Source organism: Arachis ipaensis, chromosome B8 (assembly GCF_059453495.1).
Source record: "Arachis ipaensis isolate K30076 ecotype BB chromosome B8, ASM5945349v1, whole genome shotgun sequence".
NCBI classification, from domain to species: domain Eukaryota; kingdom Viridiplantae; phylum Streptophyta; class Magnoliopsida; order Fabales; family Fabaceae; genus Arachis; species Arachis ipaensis.
Genome location: NC_142443.1, coordinates 130,989,155 through 131,011,480, shown reverse-complemented (window position 1 = coordinate 131,011,480; position 22,326 = coordinate 130,989,155). Strand labels below are relative to the sequence as shown.

At 32.6% G+C, this 22,326-nt stretch overlaps 1 protein-coding gene across 1 annotated transcript; it reads right to left on the bottom strand.

The window, feature by feature from the left end:
• Positions 1-6,794: 6,794 nt before the first annotated feature.
• On the bottom strand, positions 6,795-8,699 carry LOC107611852 (uncharacterized). The gene is made up of 2 exons (XM_016313741.3): positions 8,512-8,699; positions 6,795-7,848 (listed from the first exon to the last, which is right to left on the bottom strand). Exons 1-2 carry the CDS (start codon positions 8,618-8,620, stop codon positions 7,007-7,009), a joined length of 951 nt encoding a protein of 316 aa, XP_016169227.3. The 5' UTR covers positions 8,621-8,699; the 3' UTR covers positions 6,795-7,006.
• Between the last annotated feature and the right edge of the window lie 13,627 nt (positions 8,700-22,326).

Here is a 22,326-nt window from a genome sequence, read left to right as displayed (position 1 = left end):
AAAAATATAGTGAGATATAAGGCTAGATTAGTTGCCCAAGGATATCACCAAATAGAAGGAGTAGATTTTGGTCAAGTATATAGTAGCACTGTGAGAATTGTCATTAGTATCGCTTTATCATTAGGATGGGTTATGAGACAGTTTGACTTTCATAACGCTTTTGTAAATGGCAAACTCGAAGAGCAAATTTATATGACTCAACCAAGTGGTTACATTAACACTTTGTTTGGTTTAAGGGAAAATAAGAGGAAAGAAAAGTGGTGGAAGGAAAATGAGTGGAAAATTTTATTTTCCTTTGTTTGGATACCAAAGAAAATAGGAAGGAAAGAAAATTTTGGTGTGGGTCCCATAAAAAAAATTTTCCATCCATTAGAGGCAAGAAAACAAGAAGGAAAATGTTACTTTTAGTGTATTTATAATACTACCCCTAATTCTATTATTATTAATAATTATTAATATAAATTTAGTTTTAATAGTTTTAATACATTATTATAATAAAATTTACATTTAAACATTATATATGTATTAGATAAATAATTTATAAAATTATAATATTTTATAATATTCATAAAATGCAATAAAATATAAATAAATAAAAATATTTATACTTTATTTTATTATAGGGGTATTAATGTAATTTTATACCATTATGATTTTCTTTCTTCTCACTTTTCTTCTCATCCAAATAAAAGAAATTTCTCTCTCTATTTTCTTTCCATTCATTTTCTCTTCATCCAAACAACACACAAATAATTCTACTTTTCCGGCTATTTTCTTTCCTCTCATTTTCTTTCCTCTTATTTTCTTTCCTTCTATTTTCCTTCCTATATCCAAACAAAGCCTAAAGGATCTGCTACTCAGGTTTTTAGGTTGAAAAAGACCATCTATGGTCTCAACAAGCTCTAAGAGTTTTTTTTTAACACTTTGATAATAACTCTAAAGCAAATTGGTTTTTCAAATACTAAATCTAATAATTTCTTATTTGTTAGACATAATTCTGGTTCTATGATATTTTTTTGGTATATGTGGATGATAGAGTTATTACTGGCAGTTCTTCTACTGTAATTGATCTTTTAATTCAACATTTGAATAATATTTTTTCTCTTAAAAACTTGGGCAATTTTCATTATTTTTTAGGACTTGAAGTTCACAATATCTCTAAACATAGTTTATTCCTTAATCAACGCAACATGCATCAGGATTACTGACACGTGCTAACATGGAAAATTGTAATCCAATACCAATTCCTATGTTCTCGTCCTGATTTGTCTTTCGCTGTGAATAAAGTTTCTCAATTCATGCATGATTCTCGACCGCATCATTGGAAAGCAGTCAAGAGGATTCTTAGATATGTTAAAGGGACTTTAGATCATGGTCTCATATTTCATAAAAGCACTAATTCTCTATTGTTTCTCTTTTCAGATGTTGATTGGGTTGGAGATGTCGATGATAGAAAGTCGGTTACAGGTATTGCATCTATTTAGGTGATAATTTAGTGTTTTGGAAGAATAACAAACAAGCTAAGGCCACTAGCAGCAGCACTGAGGCTGAGTATTGGTCCTTGGCTACAGCTCAATCTGAATTAGTCTTCCTCCAACAGTTGCTTGAAGAACTTAAAATCCCACAATCGACAGTACATAAACTCTTTTGTGACAATCAAAGTGCCTGTTTACTTGCTGCAAATATTCTTTAGATCAAGGGCGGAGCCAGGTGGTAGGAAAGGGGGCCCTCTAATTTTAATTTTTACATGTAAATTATATGCCAATTTCATTTTAGTCCTTCTTAAAATTTTATTTTAGTCTTATTTTATTATATAAATATTTTTGACCTCTTCTAATATTTTATCTAGTTCTGCCCCTGCTTTAAAGTAGATGCAAGCACCTCGAAATCGATTTACACTCCTTAAGAGATATAGTGAATAAAAAAGAACTTTATGTTATTCATATTCCATTTCTAGAATAAGTAGCTGATGTATTAACCAAGCCTCTTTTATTACCTCTATTCAGCAAATTTAAACACAAACTTAGAGTGGTTGATAACCCCTTCTAAGTTTGAGAGGTGGATGTTAAGGGTAGTTGAATAAGTCATTAGCTTGGCAGTTACAATTCTATTTTAGTTTTTTTTTTTTTTTTTTATGGTATCTCTTAACTCGGTAGGTCAAAGACTAATTCATCGCAGTATTGAGCTTCATTTAAGAGTTTGTCGTTGGCCAATGGATTGCTGCATTCACAAGGCAAAATTCAAACTACCGGCACTTATTTAAGCGGATTAATAAGTTAACTACTAGACAAACCCAACTTGATTACAATTCTATTTTAGTTAGCTACTAATTATAAAATCCGTTAGGATTATTCTATATATTCTACATCACGCTTTTGCATCATTTGTTCTTTGATCCAAAACTATAGAAAAGCTTTCACATGAGAAGTGTAAATATCATTTTGTATATTAGTTTTTATTTTTAGGGTTAGAATGATAACTTTAATTTTATGTATTTTTATTTTATTTATTTAGTTAATAAATTGAGATTTATGTTATTGAGTTTAAATTTTTTTTATTTTAACCTAATATGAGGTGTATAAATATTTCATAAACGATTATAGCTGTTAGAGTTATTAAAAGAGTGAAAAATACTTTTTTTGGTCTTGTGATGAAATCATGGTATAGATAAGTGAGATTGAGTAAATCTCTCTCTTATTGTATTAGGAAGTTAAATAGAAGGTAAAGTGATTTTTTCTTCATTCAATTTTAATTTATCCCAAAAATAGTGTATATATGTGAGGTTGAGTAAATCCTTTTTTGTTTCATGAAAAAATCAGATAAAAAGAAGAGTATTTTTTTCTTATTCAATTTCAATCTAATAAATAACCTAGAAGACAAAGGATTGAAATTGAGTAAAAAAAATTTAAAATTAAAAATAGAAAACAAAAAGGATAAATTGAAATTGAACGGAAGATAATCACTCTACTTCTTATCCAATTTCTTGATGTAATAAGAAATGAACTCACTAAATTTTACTTGTTTATCCGTTTTTGGGATAAATTAGAAAATAAAAAAGAAATCACTCTAGCTTCTATACAACTTTTTGATGCAACAAGAACAAGATTTATTGTAGTTCGCATGTTTACACTGTTTTTGGGATAAATTAGAATTAAACAGAAGAGAACCACAAACCCACTAATAACATAAAACTCAATATATTAACTAAATGAATAAAATAAAAATACATAAAATTAAATTGATACTTCTAATTAAAGTTGTAAGAACAAGACTAATAAAAAAACCAATCGAATAATTGGTTTAATAGTCTAATAGTTCAACCGAAATCGAACCATAATTAAATCAATTTAATTAAATATAAAATAAAATAATTATCATTACTATTTATAATTAAATGTTGATACTATGTCTACAAAAAAATAAGGCCGATAACATCTGATGTAAAAAAAAAAAAAAAAATACACACACAATAATAAGTGATAAGTATTTTTTGACCTTTAATAATAAATTAAATGTAAAAAAATTTTGGAGCCTTACTGATAGTCCAATTTTATTTTAAACCTTAATTTACCCTAATAATTAACATAACTTCTCTTCTCTCTGTCAAGTCTCAACAGCCACCTATCTCTCTTCCCTTCCCTTTCCTTTCCTTCCCTCCTATGCTTCCTCTTCTCTTCTCTTCTCCCTCAACATAGTTAACATAACTTCTCAAAAAAAAAAAAAAAAAAAAGAAAAACATAACTTCTCTTCTTTCTCTTTAACACTGAACAACCTCTCATCCTTCCCCTTTTTTTCTAGATTTGAATAAAGTCTCTATCTCGTCGGCTCCTTACTTCGGTTTCTTCTAGTTTTGCATTATTCTCATTGTCTCAATTCTCTCATCTTCGTTTACTGCTTCATCTTCTCTCTTCACTGCTTTCTCTTTTATTTCTTTTCTCCCTCCAGCTCTCGATGTGTTGACTCCGTCTCCTCTATGTTTTAGCTTTTTTTCTTCAGAAATTATCCAAACCGAAAAAATCGTATAGTAGTTCAAACAATTCACCGATTTACCTCCGGTTGCATTGATTTTTATCGGTTTTTTGCAAACAGATTTTTTACATTAACTAAATTGGATATAAAAGCGGTTTTCGATTAATCCAGACGAACCAGTTGATCTGGTTCGGTTATCAAAACATTACTGCTAACACTTAAAAATAAAAACTAATAACAACAAAATAATACTTGTATATCAAACAGCTTATCCTTTAGTCACCAAAAAAAAAAAACAGCTTATCCTTTCATTACACATGTTTTATCATATGGCACGACTGGTCGATTCAAGTCCATCAAAGTAAAAAATTGGGACAAAGGACACAGAGACGTTTTGTACTTTAATAGCATTAACGCTCATTATATCCATTAAAACTCATAATATTCATCATTTTCATCTGTCTCTGCCTTATTCTATAGGGTTAACAATACTCACTTTTAAAAGAGTTTAATTGAAGCACTGCCTTATAACAACTCCTATGTTAACCTATTAGGCCATTTTGAGTAAAGAGTTTAATTAACCTTCTTTTAAAAAAAAATAACTTAAGTAATAAATGACTATATTAAAAGTAAATTATAAAAATTTATTTTGTATTTAAAAATTTAATTCTAAAAATATTTATTTTATAAAAGTATGATAAAAAATAGTAATATTATAAAAGTTATTTTTTTTAATTTTTTTATAAACTCTTAAATAATTTTTTTAGAAAGTTGTAATTTGATTTTAAAAATTACACCAAACATTAATACTGTAACTTTTCATAAATCAAAAGCTATCAAAAAAATTACTTTGAAACTTTTAAAACGGGTCCTTAGTCCCTAACGAAAGAAGTGCTGAGTATCGATGTTTCTGAATTTTCTAGCCAAAAAGGAATATCACACTGACGAGAAGTTGGTCTGTGTAAGTATAATGTCCACAATTTATTGGTCTCAAAATGATTAACTCACATAAATAATATTATCATATTTTTTATCACTCAAAATCATTAACACTCGTAAAAAAGAATGAGAGATTTTTTAGTTCATAGCCTTTTTTATTATATAGACACACACTTTACAAACTTATAACTACCACCTATTTATAGACGTCATAAGCCCCGGTGATTTACAATACAACTTGCAGCTAAAACACTTTCTAAAATCTTCTAAATAATAAACTATTCCTAAGTATTGGCGGTAAGAGACTCGTGATGTACCTCTTGCATGATTTCTTTTACTTTCTTTGACTTTTCAAACTTTTCAGCATATATATCAACCAATCAAATTGAACTATTAGCTAAGTTACTCTTGTCTCATGTGTTTTAATTATGAAAAATTTTAGGGGTAGCATTTTTGTTGCACTTAACTATTGAAAGAAAATGGATTAATTCTACACTATTAAATATCATTTTACACCATTAAAAATATTGATGATGACTAATAATTGATGGCTAAACATCACAAATTCTGCTGCTCTTAGCACTCCTCTTTAATTATTTCTTGATCGTTGTATCCATACACCTCTGACTACTTGGTTAATTAGTCATCATTCCTGATAATTCTAATGTAGTGGTGTAATGCAAGTTGATTTATTTTTTTTTTAATCAACAGTCTGATTTCTACTGTCACTACCGTAAAGACTCAAATATGCTGTTTAAGGACGAAGCCGACTCTATGTTCTTGGTCCGAATTTTTGTAACTGGAACTAACTTTTACTCAGTTTTCATAGTTTGTTGGGAATGTATTGGTACAATAACTTTGCTCTGACTCCAATCTTCTCTACAATCTTTAGTCATATTTTATTCGTATTGATAAATTTTCTCCCATGCATACAACCAAACATGCCACACCTTAGTATGACTTAGTAAGCGCGACTTATATGACTTAGTGCTAGTACATTAGTTATCGGTTGTTTATTAAGTACTATCATTTCTTACTAGAGCCTACCAACACAGACATGCCTTAATATGAATATCTTCCATGTTTACTTAGTGCTTCTATTTGCTTCAAACATTACAATAATTTTCATTATGCATTATACTTTTTCAGTTTGGCTCCCAAGTCCATGCCATGATGATATTGCTAAAACTGTATCTGTTATACTGCTAGGTTTTAAAAGAACACAAACTCATACAATTGTTATTTAAAAAATTTAATAACCTTTTATCCAGAGTGTAAAAATTGTACCCACCCGTACGATTTTCATACTCAACTCTACTATTTATGCTTATTTCTCCAATAATATTGCCACTTACGATGACAACAAAGAACTAAAATATTTATAAATATTTACTCACAATATATCATGAAATGAATATCATCACACCTAAATAAGAAAATTTTCATACACTAAAATTGTCCTTTAGTAAATAAATACTACACTATATTGATTCATACAATAGTACTTTTTTTTTTGTTTTTCATGATATTTTCTGGTCCGGCAAGTCAATGACTAATCCGCTATGGTACTGAATTCTATTTAGAGATTTGTCGCTGGTTAATGAGTTGCTGCATACACAAGGCAAAATTCAAATCTCTAACACTTGATTAAACGGACTAGTGAACTAATCACTAGATCAACCCAACTTGATTATATAATAAAATTTTTTTAATCCTCCAAAACCTCATTACCATAATTATTTTTTGGTAATTCATGGCTCATTAGTTTTCGTAACAGCTAAAACTATTAATCATTACTCTCAATGCAATAGTTATAGAAACATTAAATCAAAACACAAGTTGATATTAAAAATGTTAAAAACATTAAACAAAAGAAAAAGAAACGATGCTGCCATTCTTTAGTTTAATTATTATTAAAATCGATTTACAATAGCAATATAGAACTTCTTAAAGAGAAAATATATAAAGAGCACACCTGTTTCTCAATACAATACACACAAGCTGAAATACTATATTATTTATGAAACCATAATTCTGAAGATACAAACATCATAAAACTTTATTGTAGAATAAGGCTAAGAAGACTCTTATAATAATCTTAAGGACTTGGAATTGGCTTAGGAGGTAGAATTGGTTTCTTGAATTCAGGGTGAAATGGTAATTTAGGAATAGGCTCTTTAAAGAGAGGCTTTGGCTTTAGAAATGTCTCTTGCTCAACCTCTGGATTCTGTGGAGGAAAGAAAGGTTTCTTGGAGATTGGAAATGGTTTAGGAAATGGCTTAACAAGTGGAATTGGAACGGGCTTTTTCACTATAATCGGTTCTGGAATGGGCTTAACAATAGGAATTGGTTTCGGAATAGGTTTGAAAATTGGAATAGGCTTAACAACTGGAATTGGCTTTAACACTGGAATAGGCTTCACAATTGGAATAGGCTTAACAACTGGAATTGGCTTCAATACTGGAATAGGCTTCACAATTGGAATTGGCTTTGGAATAGGCTTAACAACTGGAATTGGCTTCAACACTGGAATAGGCTTCACAATTGGAATTGGCTTTGGAATAGGTTTAAACACCGGGATAGGCTTCACAACAGGAATTGGTTTAACAACTGGAATAGGAACCGGTTTTTTAATTATAACCGGCTTTATTACAGGTTTAACAATTGGAACCGGTTCAGGAATAGGTTTCACAATAGGAACCGGTTTTGGTATGGGCTTAACAATTGGAATTGGCTTAACAACTGGAATCGGCTTTGGTATAGGCTTAACAATGGGAATCGGCTTGACAATAGGAATTGATTTTTTGAAAAATGGCTTTTCAAAAATCGGTTTTGGATGAAAAAACCCTTTGAATTTTGCGTCTCTATCATGAGCTTCTTCAGGGGTTTTTGTTGCCGAGTCTTGGTTTCCAAGTTTACTCTCGCTCTTGGCTTCATTTCCTGTTTGAGAAATGCAAAGGAAAAGAAAAGTTGAAAATTAATAATAAGTTATATTCATAATAACAAATGAGATATAAATGAAAAGGTTTAATTGAATGATACCTTATAACCAAAATTCATTGAAAATTTCATTTTAACGTTAAACTCGGTTACTATATAAATATATTATAATTGATTTAATAATTATTATATATATATATATATATATTTGTAAATCATTTTATTGCATTAGCAAAACTTCTTTTTCACTACTTAAATGGCTATATGCAACTAATTATACTCATTTTTGAAAGTGTAATAACTAATAAGCGTAAATGATTTGTTATTTATAAGGTTTAATTATTTCGTTAATATTATATGGTTTTTTAGTTAGGATTTTATAGTTTCAAAATTTAGAATTAGTTTTAATTTTTTTAAAAATACAATAATATTTATTTTTAGAATATGTTATAATTCATCGTATATCAAATACATACAAGAGTGAATATTTCACAAAACTTTGTGTATTTAAAAAAATAGATAGAAAAGACTTAATCAAAATTTTTTATCTAATACAAAAATTGAAGTACAAACTTTTAAACGGTAATAAGAATAATTTACTTAACAATTTGATAAAATTATAATAATCTACACAATAATCAAGCCTATTTATAATGAACAAACCTGAAAGTTGAGTTGCCAGCACAGCGGAGTTAGCAAAAAAGCTAACAAGAATGAAGAGAGGAAGCAAGAAGCGCAAGAATGCGCAGTCAAGTGTGGAAACCATTCTCATTGAGAAAACTAATAATATTCCACACACCAAACCTTGAAAGGGAGAAAATAGAAACAAGTATCTTAATAAGACTTGTGTGTGTGTTGTTCTATGTACTATAAGCTTTGTGTTATTTATACTACTTAGATTATAGTATGTAGTCCAACTACTAGTACTGTGCATCAATTACCTTTAAATTTTGTTAATACTCAGAGATTTTAGGTTTAGTAGTTGTGAATTGTGTTTAAAGATTATTGGAGTGACGAGCGATTAGCACCGTTTTTGTCGATAAATACACAGTGCTCTTTTAATGAGCCTCCCAAGTTAGGTGTTTTAATTTGTGTACTTTATTATTATATGAGTGAGAGCTAGAATATTACCTGAAACTTAGATGAAGAAATAATACTTATCATTATTATTAATAGCTTCAAGTACAAGTTTGTGTGTATGTGTGAAATTTATCATATTTCATTATTTTTTTTAATATTGACAATTGTTGTGGCACTTCGTCACTACTGATTAATTTCCTTTTCACGTGTAAAGTGTATTAGGTAGTAAGCATGAGGTCGTCAAGCAAACAACCATCATTATCAGTATAACATAGAAAAAAAATTATTAAATTTATTAGTCTTATAATAAAATTTATTAAAAATTTATTTGTTTAATGTGTATTGTAAAAATTTGATTGAAAATAATAGATGGATCAATTTGTCTAATAAAAATAATTCTTGATGACTTCTAAAAAATTAAAATTTGTTCAGACCAACTTAAAGTGTTCAATTTAAAATTGGTTTAATTATTCTGTCAATTCTTATAGTTTCGTTAAATTTTTAGTTAGGTCCTTATACTTTTTTTTTTCAATTAGGTTCCTATACCATATCGAATTTTGTGATTAAGTTTCAACTATGATAAAAACGTTGAAATTAATAGAATATTATATTAACTATACGGAATATTCTATTAATTTTACCGTTTTTATCACAGCATAGACTTAATTACAAAATTTGATATGTTATATAGGAACTCAATTAAAAAGAAAAAAAGTATAGAGACCTAATTATAAATTCAGTAAAATTATAAAAACCAAGAAAGTAATTAAACCTTTAAAATTCTTTTAAAACCAATTTTGATATTTTAAATAAACCACAAAAAATATCCTCAAAAGATTTAAACACCTATAAAAATATCCCTAAAAGATTAAAACAACAAAAATTCCTCAAAACATTTAAAAACATGATAAAAATTAACTATATATATTATTTTAATACAATTTATTATTAATATGGTTAGAAATATAAAATATTTTTATTCTTAAAATTTGATGCAAGAAAATTTTTTTATAATTCTTTTAATGGTCAAAACCTAATAAAGAATGAAAAAGAGGTTTAGGATCGTCCACTTGTACTTTTGTTTATTATATTTTTTAAATAGTTATTCATTTATAAATACATAAATTTTTTGTAAATATATAAATTATTTATTATTTACAATATTTTTTATTTTTATCATGTTTTTATATCTTTTAAAAAATTTGTATAATTTTAATTTTCTTAAGAGTAATTTTGTTGGTGCTTAAATCTTGTAAGATATTTTTAGTGTTTTACTCGGATAGAAAATTTGGAAATCAACCTTTTACTACAATCAATCATCTTTATCTTTTTTCCTCCCTCCCTATCTCATTATCTGCCCATCTAATTATTAAACATTATATTTGAATTTTTTGTTGTTGAATGGCTGTTTGCTAAAAAGAAAAAAAGTTTATTATTTGATTAACCCACATTAAAAAGAAACTGTGTTAAAAAAAAACGGTTTTTTTTTTTCCAAAATACAATGCGAAGCTTCTCATCCCTCCATTCTCTCTTGTTTGTTGTAAAGAAAAATTGTTTTTACATTTTCCTTTTTTGAATTTTTTTTTGTATCTGTTTTTTAAATATATAATTGTTAACTGAAAAAGTAGTTGGTTCTCTGATTGGACCTCAAAAAATAAATTGCTCAGAGATAAACAATGTAAAGCTTAGATTCTATGTTATCTGATATTATTATTATTATTATTATTATTATTATTATTATTATTATTATTATTATTATTATTATTATTATTAAAATGGTGATTGGAACAAACAAATGAAAAGTGATAGAAATATTAGAAATTCAGAGAGAAAAATTTAATGTATTTATGCAGGATCTGGTTCTTTTAAAATTGTATTGTCACTTTATAGAAAAAAGTACATCATTAATTACCATTGAATTAAAATAGTAAAGTTCACTGATAATAAATATTACAAATTCAAAGGTGATTAAAACATCACTTTACCACTTTACTAACATTGTCACTTTAGAGGATCCTTTTCCGTTTATGCATATCTGAGTTGTGTGAATATGAGAATACCTAGTTATATATAGAAATATTTGACAACTATTACAATTACTAATAATATTTATTATCTAACCAACCTAAATACTAACTAATATAGTTACTTTAATATCTCCTTTAAACTCAATGCAAGTAGAAGCTAAATGAAATTATTTTGAGTTTGGAACACTAAATTTTAAAAACGTATAGGATGATGAGCCTTTGTAAAGATATTAACTGTTTAATCCATAGTCGCAACAACTATTAGACGAATAGCACCAATGAGAAGAAGTTGACATACAAAGCGATAATCAATCTTGATGTGTTTGGTACACTCGTAAAAGATATTATTATGGATAATTTGAATAACACTCCTGTTATCACAATAATGATCAGTGGGAGAAGACTCAATAGCCCCCAAATCTTCAAGAAGCCAATAAATTGCCAGTACTTCAGCAGAAATAATGTTAGCCAAAGCACGATATTCTACTTTGGTGCTTTAGAGAGTAGTAAAAGTTTACTTCTTAACTTGCTAGGAGATAAGAAAGTCATAAAAAAAGTAATTAGTAGTAGAACATCAATAAGTAGGGTCATTAGCCCAATCAGCATCAAAATATGTCTGAAGAGTCAAAGAAGATTGAGTTAAAAAATGAAGACCCTAAAACATAGTACCTGTGATATAACAAAGAATACGAAGAACAACAACATAATGAGTAGTGCAGGGGCTGATAAGAACTGACTAGCAACATGAACATGATAAGCAATATCTGGTCGAGTAACATTGAAGTAAACAAGACCACCAATCACCTGTCTGTAGAAAGTGGGATTATCTAAAATTGTGCCATTCAACGGAGTGAGACGAGCATTAGGCTCAAGAGGAGTACATTCTGTGTGACTATCAGTAAGTCCAGCCCTAGCAAGAAGATCAGATACATACTTTGCTTGAGAAAGATAAATGCCATCATTTGACGAGATGACTTCAAGACCAAAAAAATAACTAAGAGATCTAAAATCTTTCATTTCAAACTGGTAGTTGAGGCTGGCTTTAAGATCACGATGCCATCAACATCATCTCCAATAATGATCATGTCATCAGCATATAATAGGAGAAAAACAACACCCTTGGTACTCTTGCGAATGAAAAGAGCATTCTCATAAGGACTGCAAGTGAAATCGAGATTGTAGACAATAATACTAAACTTTTCAAACCATTCTAGAAGAGCTTTTTTAAGATCATAAAGTGCTTTTTAAAGAAGACAAACTTTGTTAGGAGAACAAGAATATCCCAGATGAGATTTCATGTAAACCTTCTTTGTAAAATCATTATTAAGAATGGCATTTTTTACATCTATCTGACTGAGAGAAGAACAACAGAAATTGCAAGAAGAACTCAAATAGACATGAGGTGAGCATTAAGAGAAAAAGTCTCTTCATAATCCATATTATATTCTTAAGTGCATCTTTGAGCAACTAATTGAGCCTTATATCTGTCAATAGAACCATCAGAGCGAGTCTTGATCTTGTATACCCATCTACTAACCACTACTTCCTAATAAGAAGAAGGATCAACTAAGTCCCATGTGTGCACTTTATCTACTGTTTGGATTTCTTCCTGGATTGTTTGCTGCCAATTTGGATCTGTGGAGGCTTCTTTATATGACTTAGGTTCATGGATGTGAAGGATAGTAGCAAAACAATAATAATCAAGAATACAAAGAGGTGGATTTTTTACCTTGAAAATGCGAGTGGGTGGAGGAGGAAAGATTACAGGAGAAGGATCATTGTTTGGTTTTGGATCATCAGGAACAAGAGAAAGCGCAAAATGGGAGGATCAAGAGGTGACTAGAAATAGTATCTGTAGTTTAAAGGAGGAGAAATTAGAAAATATGTGATGCTCATAGAATACAACATGACGAGATATGCAAATTTGTCTAGAGATGGGATCCCAACAATGCTAGACTTTATGTTTAGTACCATAACCAAGAAAACATCACAAACAAGCACGAGGTTCAAGTCTATTATGTTCATGGGGTTGAAGGAGAACAAAATAGACAAACCAAAAAATCTAAGAGAACTATAGTTAGGTGACATATTATAAAGATGCTCAAAGGGAATTATGTTACTAAGAACAGAGGAAGGAAGACGATTAATAATGTGAACAGCAGTGAGGATAGCTTCAACACTATGCACGTTCAAGACAAGAAGAGGAAATGAGCATTTCATGAACAGATCAAGGATGTGACAATGCTTGCGTTCTGCTCTTCCATTTTGTTGAGACGTATCGGAACAAGAGAACTTAAATAAGGTGCCTTGCTCAGCATGAAATTTCAAAAGTTTGGTATCACGGTACTCCATTACATTATCACGTCAAAAAATTTTAATGACTTTAGAAAACTGTGCTTTAATCATAGTAACAAAATTGATGTAAAGCTGAGGCAACTCGGATCTATTAGACATCAAATAAATCTAAGTGAACCGTGAATAATCATCAATAAATACTACAAAATATCGAGCCCTACCCAAAGAAGTTGTGGGAGCAGGGCCCCAAATATTAGAATATATAAGATCAAAGGAAGAACAAACAAGAGATGAACTATTATTAAAAGACAAAGCTGGTTGTTTTGCAGTTTGACAAGAAATGCAATCAAAAGATTCATATTGATTGATCCTAAAACTTTCTTAGAGTTGAAATAGCCTTCCGATCTTACATCCAGCCCCGATAATCTATCTCGTCCGAAGATCTAGCACATGATAATCAGAAATAAAGAAATTGACATAAAAACTAAGTTCAACTAGTTGAGCCATAGAGATAAAATTAAAGTTTAATTTAGGAATGGAATAAGCATCGAAAAGATGGAGATCAAAATGTGTGATAGATCTTTTATGATTCACATGCATAAGGGATCCATTGGTAGTGTGGTTAGAAGGTATTGTGGTAGTGGTTAATAAAGAGAAAAGATGGTGCATGGGTGACATGTGATTAAAACAACCAGAATCAAAATACCATTTAGAATTTCTTGGATAAGCGGATAAAGCAGCAAATGTATTACCAAAGAAGGAGAGAAGTTGTTTAAGAAAAGACTCAATATCGGTTAGAGAAACAAGAGATGAACTACCAGAAGTAGATGAGGTAGATGCATCAGCGGCAACAACAGTAACAGGCACGGGCTTATAAGCATTAGAATGAGGATGATTTTTGTTCTGATCTTTATGAGCCGAATGAATAGGACAAGTAGTAATCAAGTGGCCCAGTTGTTTGCAGTAGTGACAAAACACGATGGAATAATTAGAGACAATGTGACCTTTCTATTTGAATTTCTAGTATTCGATGGAGAGACAATCTGGAAGAATGTGACTAGAACGACTACAATTTCAACAAAATTTCGTCTTTGTCAGTAACTTCAAAAACAACAACAAATTTGAAATAAGTCAATCAGAGACGTGTCTTCTCCTCCATCGAGTTCTCTCTTCTCCTCACCCTCGCCGCCGTCGACGCCATCGATCTCTCTCTTTGTCGCCGTCAAGCTTGCTCTTTGTCTCTCTGTCCCATTCTCCGGTAAGTATTAAGCATTGCTTCTTGAATTTGTTTTTGCTTGTTTTGTACTGTTAATCTGTTGTTAATAATACTGATTCAGTTGCTGGGTTAGTTCAGTGATTCTGAGTTGCTATATTCTGTCATAATAATATTATTGCTGGTTTTTTGATCTGTCTCTCTGTCCCTTTTTCTGGTAAGCATTAAGCACTGCTTTTTAAATTTGTATTTAATTTTTTGCTTGTTTTGTACTGTTAATTTGTTGTTAATAATACTGATTGAGTTACTGGGTTAGTACACTAATTCTGAGTTGTTAAAATTTTGTTAATTTCTAATTATTCTTAATTTGTTATATTCTATTATAATAATATTATTGTTAGTTTTCTGATTTTTTAATTTTGTGTGTTAATTTTAATGATGTCCAACAATTCCAAATAAGTTTTATGTTTTCATATACTAATGCTAGTTTATTATACACTGAGAATGCTATACTTTCATATCTTAATAGTTAATAGTAAATAAAATAACAAAATTTATTTCATTTAATAAAGTTATAGTCAATATGTGAAATTATAAAATTTTAAATTTTATTAGGTTAAAAATGATTAAATTTAAATATTTAAAATTATATATAAAATTTTTAATAATTTTATTTAATATTTAATTAAATCGGTTGAATTCAATTAAACTTTGATCAAATCATTAAATCAATAAATCAGTCGTTTTATTGGTTCATTGACCGATCCAATTCTCAATCTTAATCTACTAAAGATTTAAACCCCAAAAAAATAAATATTTTTTTCTATTATTAACTTCGATCAAATCTTGAACCCGAATATACCTATTGCAAGATAAGGAAATTTACCACTAAATCAAGTTCTCGCGTGTAGAAATAAACAAACTTATATAGTACCAATCAAATTAAAAGATATATTTTGTTGGATAAAATATAAATTATTATTTCTTTTATTGTTTATGGTATTCTCAAACTAACAAGTTAATAATTAATTTGTCGCGAATCTGAGCTCTATTTAAAGATTTATCGCCAATTAGTTATTGCATGTACGAGATAAGATTCAAATTCTCAATCTTTTTTTTTTTTGGTAGTCAAAGGGGGCTGAAAGCCCCAAAAAGAAAACAAACAGTTATAAATCAATAACACAACGGGGTAAGGAGACCCCTCTCATGTCAGCATCTAAGATGGATCTCAAATCCATAAAAGGGGAGTCAATGAAGCTGTACCCTGCATCTCTCTCCTCCACACTTTTTTTTGCCAGCCAGTCTGCAGCCTGGTTACCTTCCCTATAGGTATGTCTGATTTTAACACTCCATTGTTTTTTCAACCAAACATTGATACTCCTGATTAAGTTATTTGGGTGTTGATTCAGTCTCCTTCCTTTCGTAATTGCTTCATATACAGCCCTTGAGTCTACTTCAAGTTCCACTCTTTTGAACCCCAAATCCCAGGCAGTCTTCAATGCATAGCATACTCCCCACAATTCATCTTGAAAGGCAGAACAAGTCCCTAAATTAGCCATGAAGCCGGCAACCCATCTCCCCCAATGGTCCCTTGCCAGGCCACCACATCCTGAACCTTTTTCGTTGGACGCCCCATCAGAATTGAATTTTATCCAGCCTTCTACAGGGGGTTTCCACGCTACTTCAATCTCCACTCTTCTTTTCTTTTGACAGAATAACTCCTCTTTTTTGAAAGCTTCATTTATGGAATTTGTTGTCTGAAAAATAGTTGCTATAGCGTCTATCGGCCGTCTGAAGGGAGGAGAGAAGATTTCACAGTTACGCCACCTCCATAGCCACCAGCAGGTAACTGAGAATTTTGTGATCCATGGAGTTTGGTTATTCTTTCCTAACTCTGTTGTTAAATTTCATCGGAGCCAAACATCGAAGGGAGCTCTAAAGAAGCTTTGAATTTTACAGGGATTAATTAATTGAGTCCATATACTTGAAGCAGCAGGACAATCTCGCAGGACATGGCTTTGATCTTCCGTCAGACTATTGCAACGATGACATTCATCTCCTGTACCAAATAATTTTCTTCTTCTCGCACCTGTCATCAATTTCCTATGCAAGGTTAGCCACATAAGGATTTTTATTTTCTGGGGTCCTTTCCATCCCCATAAAACTTCCTATATGCGGTCCTGTGTATCTATCTGCTGGCTGATTTTTCTATATGTACTTGCTATGTTGAATTCTCCTGTTGGTGTCAAACTCCATAGAATTTTGTCTTCTTCAAGGTTATCCCAAGGGGGATGTATGGCCTGAATTTTATAGATTATGTTATCTGGAAGATATCTTCTGAGTAAGTTAAAATCCCATCCTCCATTTAGGTCAGTAGCTTCTGTGAGAGTGATTTCCATGTTTTCCTCTTCTACTGGTATGATAGCTTTTTGGATTAAGCTACCTTCGTTCTTAAGCCAGGGGTCAATCCACAGCCGAATTCTCCTACCATTTCCAATGGAAAACTCAATGTTATCTTTAAAAGAACCCCATACTTTTGCTAAACTTCTCCACAGATCAGAGTCTGATTGCTTGCTGAGGATATTTTGTCTCAGGTCTTGTCCTCTCCCATATTTACTGAGCATTACTTGCGCCCATAAGCTTTCTTTTTCCATAACTAATCTCCAAATGATCTTTTGTAAAAAAGCCTCGTTCATCTTACTTAGCTTTCGAAAACCGAGACCACCCTCTTTAATTGGCTTGCATATAGTCTCCCAGCTTATAGCGTGAACCTTCCTGCTCTCTCTACCATCCCCCCAGATAAAGCTTCGCTGTATCCTTTCAACCTCTTTGCAAATACCTTTCGGGACTTGGGTATGCATCATATCATAATTGAGAATGGGACTGATGACTGCCTTGGCCAGAGTTATCCTCCCTGCCATCGATAAACAATTCATCTTCCATCCTCCTAGCTTGTTCTTTACTCTATCAAGAGTAGTTTTAAAGTTGTCCTTCTTCTTCCTGTTATCACTAATCATAGCTCCTAAGTATTTGCCAAGATTGGACTGTTCTTGGAATCCACTGATATTGCTGATCTGGTTCCTGAGCCTCTCTTCAACATTCTTAGAAAAAACAATTGCAGTTTTTTCTGCATTAATTTTTAAGCCAGAAACTTGTCCAAATCTGTTAAGAGCCCTCAAGATGCCTTCAATTTGGTCAACAGAAGCTTGTGAAAAAAGGATTAAATCATCCGCAAATAGGAGGTGAGAGATAAATGGTCTTTCTCTCCCTGCCCTCATAGGTTTCCAATCGCCTTTATCTACCAGGTCCTCTATAAAGTGTGATAGTTTATCCATAGCTATTACAAACAAGTATGGCGAGAGGGGGTCGCCTTGCCTGAGTCCCCGGGTAGGAGTGATCATATCAGTTTTTCCTCCATTCCACAGAATTTTATAAGTCACCGAATTGATACACTCTTTTATGAGTCGTCTGGCCACACCTTCAATTCCAAATTCAGCTATGCATTCATCCACAAAGCTCCATCTCAAGCAATCATAAGCTTTAGCAAAATCAATTTTTATCGCCATAAACTTTTTCTTACCCTTCATACGCTTCATATCATGAATCATCTCCTTTGCAATAATGACATTATCATGAATGACTCTTCCTGGGACAAAACTGGATTGATTAGGGGAAATACGGTCATGTAAGGTAGGCTTAATTCTCTCCACCAACAGTTTAGAGATGCATTTATATACCACATTACAAAGAGCAATGGGTCGGAATTGTGATATAAATTCAAGTTGGTCAATTTTGGGTATGAGGGTAATGAGGGTTTGGTTTATTTCTCTTATCTCTTCTGGATTTTCCCAAATTCTTTTAATAAAACTACAGACAGAGTCTTTCACCATACTCCAATTCTCCTTATAGAAGTAGGCTGGGAATCCATCCTCTCCCGGAGCTTTTAGTGACCCAATGTGAAAAATAGCCTTCTGGATTTCTTCATTATTTGGCTGCTTCAGTAAGGCCGCTTTATGTTCATCTTTCATGACTGGGTAAGAGATAGGCAGATCAAGACTTAGGTAGTCTGTGGACTCTTCCTTATAAAGACTAGAGTAAAAGCTCACTGCCATGTCTTTGAGTTCTTGTTGTTCCTCACACCAAGATCCATCCCCTCTTCTAAGTTTTAAAATCCTGTTCTTCCATCTCCTTATAGCTGTTTTTGTGTGATAAAACTTCGTATTGCGGTCTCCATTAACAATCCATTGCTGTCGAGATTTCTGCAACCAAAGTAATTCCTCCTGGTTTAAAATTTGATCGAGTTCTCTTGACAAATCTCTTTCCAGCTTTTCTAGGTGAGGATTTCTTCCATAGGTGGGGGCTTTTTGAATACCCGCCAGTCTGTTCAAAATGGTTCTTTTCTTCCTGAAAACATTCCCAAAGACTTCTAAATTCCAACTCTTTAAAGCTTCAGTGAGGGATTCCAGGGCTCTCGGGAGGGGGGTGTCATTTGTCCAAGTCTTCTCAATGAACTCGTTAAAAGATGGGTGTGTTTTCCACATGACCTCAAAATGAAAAGGTCTTTCTCCCAACAGTCTCATACCCGGGGTAAGATTAACAAGGAGAGGGTGATGATCTGAATTGACTCTCGGAAGGATGTCCACCCTAGCATTCATGTATCTTCTTCGCCATTCAGCATTAGCTAGACCCCTGTCCAAGCGCTTGAAGACTCTCTCCATGCCGTCTCTTTGACCACCCTTCCAAGTATACTTTGATCCGACAAATTCCAGGTCTAAGAGGTTACAACTTTGTATCCAATTTTTAAATCTTTGGCACGCATGTTGGTCGGCTCTCGCCCCACCTTTCTTCTCTCCTTCCTCTGCAATCTCATTAAAGTCTCCTATGACCATCCAAGCATCCGTAGTAGCATCAGCCAATCTTTTTAAGTTTTCCCATAAGTTTTTTCTAATTCCTTCTTGGGGACTTGCATAGACTGCTGTAAGCTTCCAAGGAGAGTGGCTAGGGTCCTTTACCTCCATGGCAACATATTGGTGGTGTGTCTCCAATATATTAATGGTCAGCGCTGGATTATCCCATAACACCCAGATTCCACCTACATAACCATCCGCTTCTTCCAAAAAGGAAAAGTTAAAACCAAGAGCTTTTATCACTTCTGTAGCTTTATTTCCATTACATTTTGGCTCATAGATTAGAGTAATATCAGGTCTGTGCTGAGACTTTATTTCTTTGAGTGTGCGAATTGTAGCCTTATTCGCAACACCTCTAATGTTCCAAGCAACAATAATCATGGTAAAAGTAAGCTAAAAGGAGGAACTCCTACTAAGGACAGCTGGAAAAACTTGAACCACAAAGGGGAAACAAAAGTGGTCCTGGACCATTAATTGCACTGCATGTCTTCCACCTGAGGTGGATTAACTCCTTGCTGAATTGCCTTATTTGCTTCTTCATTCTCATATACTAACATAGCTTCCACCAATTCACTAGTTTGTAGTGAGTTAAAAGGTGGATCAGGTGGTTTACTCTGGGCTGGATCCTCCAAAGCTGTCTGAGGGATAGCTAAGGAGAGTACTTGGCTTGGTTGAGTGGATACAATCCAATTTTCTTGAAAATGGGGAGGATGATCAGGGTTGTTCAAAATAAAGTCATTGGGCTGGACAGAGGAAGAGTTTGGTGTGTTGCAGGTTTGGGTCATGGCATAAGGGTTTTTGTCTAATTGGTGTTCTGGTTGGGAAACAGGGTTATTACTATTAATCTGTTGGTGTTGGACAGTGTTTTTTTCTGGTGTATTAGCTATTTGGGCTTGTTTGTGGGCATGTGTGTTTGGGCTTTTTGGTCTGGTTGTGGACATATGGGTAGGGTTAACTGGCTTAGGAAGGTCTAGATTATTCTTCTTATGAGAGGAAGTTGAGGACATACCTTTGTCTTTTTCTGATTGTGGTTCATTACTGATTCCTGCCGTCGCTTTAGGATTGCTTTCTTCATTCCTTTTAGGTTCTTCCTCTGCTAGTACAGCAAAACGTGACTGTCGCCTCTCACTTTCTATCTTTCTTTCCTTCTCCTTTTCTTTTCCACCTCCTCCACTACTTGTACCTTCTCCTGGTTTTGTGGTCTTTTTGCCACGCGTAGACCTCTGTACTATCATCCAGGGGCCAAAGGCATCAGCAGGTTCCTCTATCACTTTTTTGCCCTTGTCGATATTCTTATTTCCATTTCTATCCTCTTCTTCAACCTCTGCATTTGTCGCTTGACCTTCCTTCTGGATTTGTTGCTCTGGTGAGGGGTCTTGTTTTCCTTCCTTGCAGTTGGCTTTGTCATGTCCCACTCTTCCACACCTAAAGCATACCAAATGAATGCCCTCATATTCCACTACATGAGTTTGTCCGTTAATCTGGTATTGAGAGACTAGAGGCTGTTGTAGGTCAACCTCCACACATAACCGTGCAAATTTTTCCCTTGTGATTTCTGCTGTATTTGTGTCCACCTTGATGGTTTTTTCCACAATGTTTCCTATTTTTTCCAAAATAGGTCTACAGTAGTACTCTATGGCCAAACCTGGAAGTCTAATCCAAGCTGCTATATTATCTATGGGCGTATTCATTGGATTGAAATCTGGTTTTCACATCCTTACTGAGAGGTAGTGATCCAGAATTTTCCATGGCCCCTCCATTAAAGCAAAATCCAGATCTTCAGAATTATAGAACTTGACAAGAAAAAACTCATTTCCGAGGTCAATGACGTCAATGCTTCCCCTCTTCCCCCACATCACCTCTAATCTCCTCTTCATAGCCAACAATGAGATTTTTCTCCCCAACAATTTAACAATGAGTGTGTCCCACCATTCCTTCCTGAGTTCTCTTTTCACTTCTTCCCCTATCACTAGATTGTAGAGGCCGTTTGGCATTTTTTTGACAATTATATCTGATTCATCCTCATCACTATCCTCTGGTTCTTCAACAGCTTCATCAGTAGCCATTTTCTCTATATTTTGATCACCCACCTCATTGGCAGCGTTCTTCCCCATTTTAACAATTTCTGCAAAAGAGTGGGGGACTCCTCCGACCCTGCTTTCTTGTTCCTTGTTGCTATTTTCTTCTCCTTGGGCCTCTTGTCTTCCCTGTTTCTGATGCTCGACCTCTGTTTCCATCATCCATTCCTCCACTCTAGGTGTCAGATCCATCTCCCCAGAGTATTCCTCCGCTTCTCCCGTCTTCCTCACCTTCTTTAAGTTTCTCAACGATGATTCTCCTTCCCTTCTCCTTTCTCTAGGATCATGGGATCTGGCCGCTCCCCCTCTCACATAAGCTTCTCTCATGGAGGACAAAAGTTCACTCGCACCAGTTGAAAGAAATAGTTATCAGTAGGTTTACATTGGTCCTTTGAAGTTAATGTAAATTCTCAATCTTTATTTAAGCAAATGAGTAAATTAGTCATTCGACTAACTAAATTGGTTAAATATGGATCATTGTTAATAATTGTTTTTTTAAAGAATCAAGATTGGAGCTATATGAGAATTCAAACACACCCAAATTGAACATGATCTTATGGACCTATATATATGTAGGCCCAATAAATAAAAGACATGCCAGTCTAATGATAGATGGGCGTTGGCTTAGACCTTTGGCATTGGGATTACTAATACTTTCATCACACAATGTGTTGTGCTTTAAAACTTGAGCTACTGCCACTAATTGATCATTCAATGCATGGCCAATTAACATAGCAGAAGGCATTATGGAGGTTACAACTAATATAAATTAGAAATCAATTCCCAAAAGGTAATTATCTATTTTATTACAAAACTACCTCTAACGTTCTTTTAATTTGAAAGTAAGAATGCTTATGCAAATAGCTGGAGAATATCAA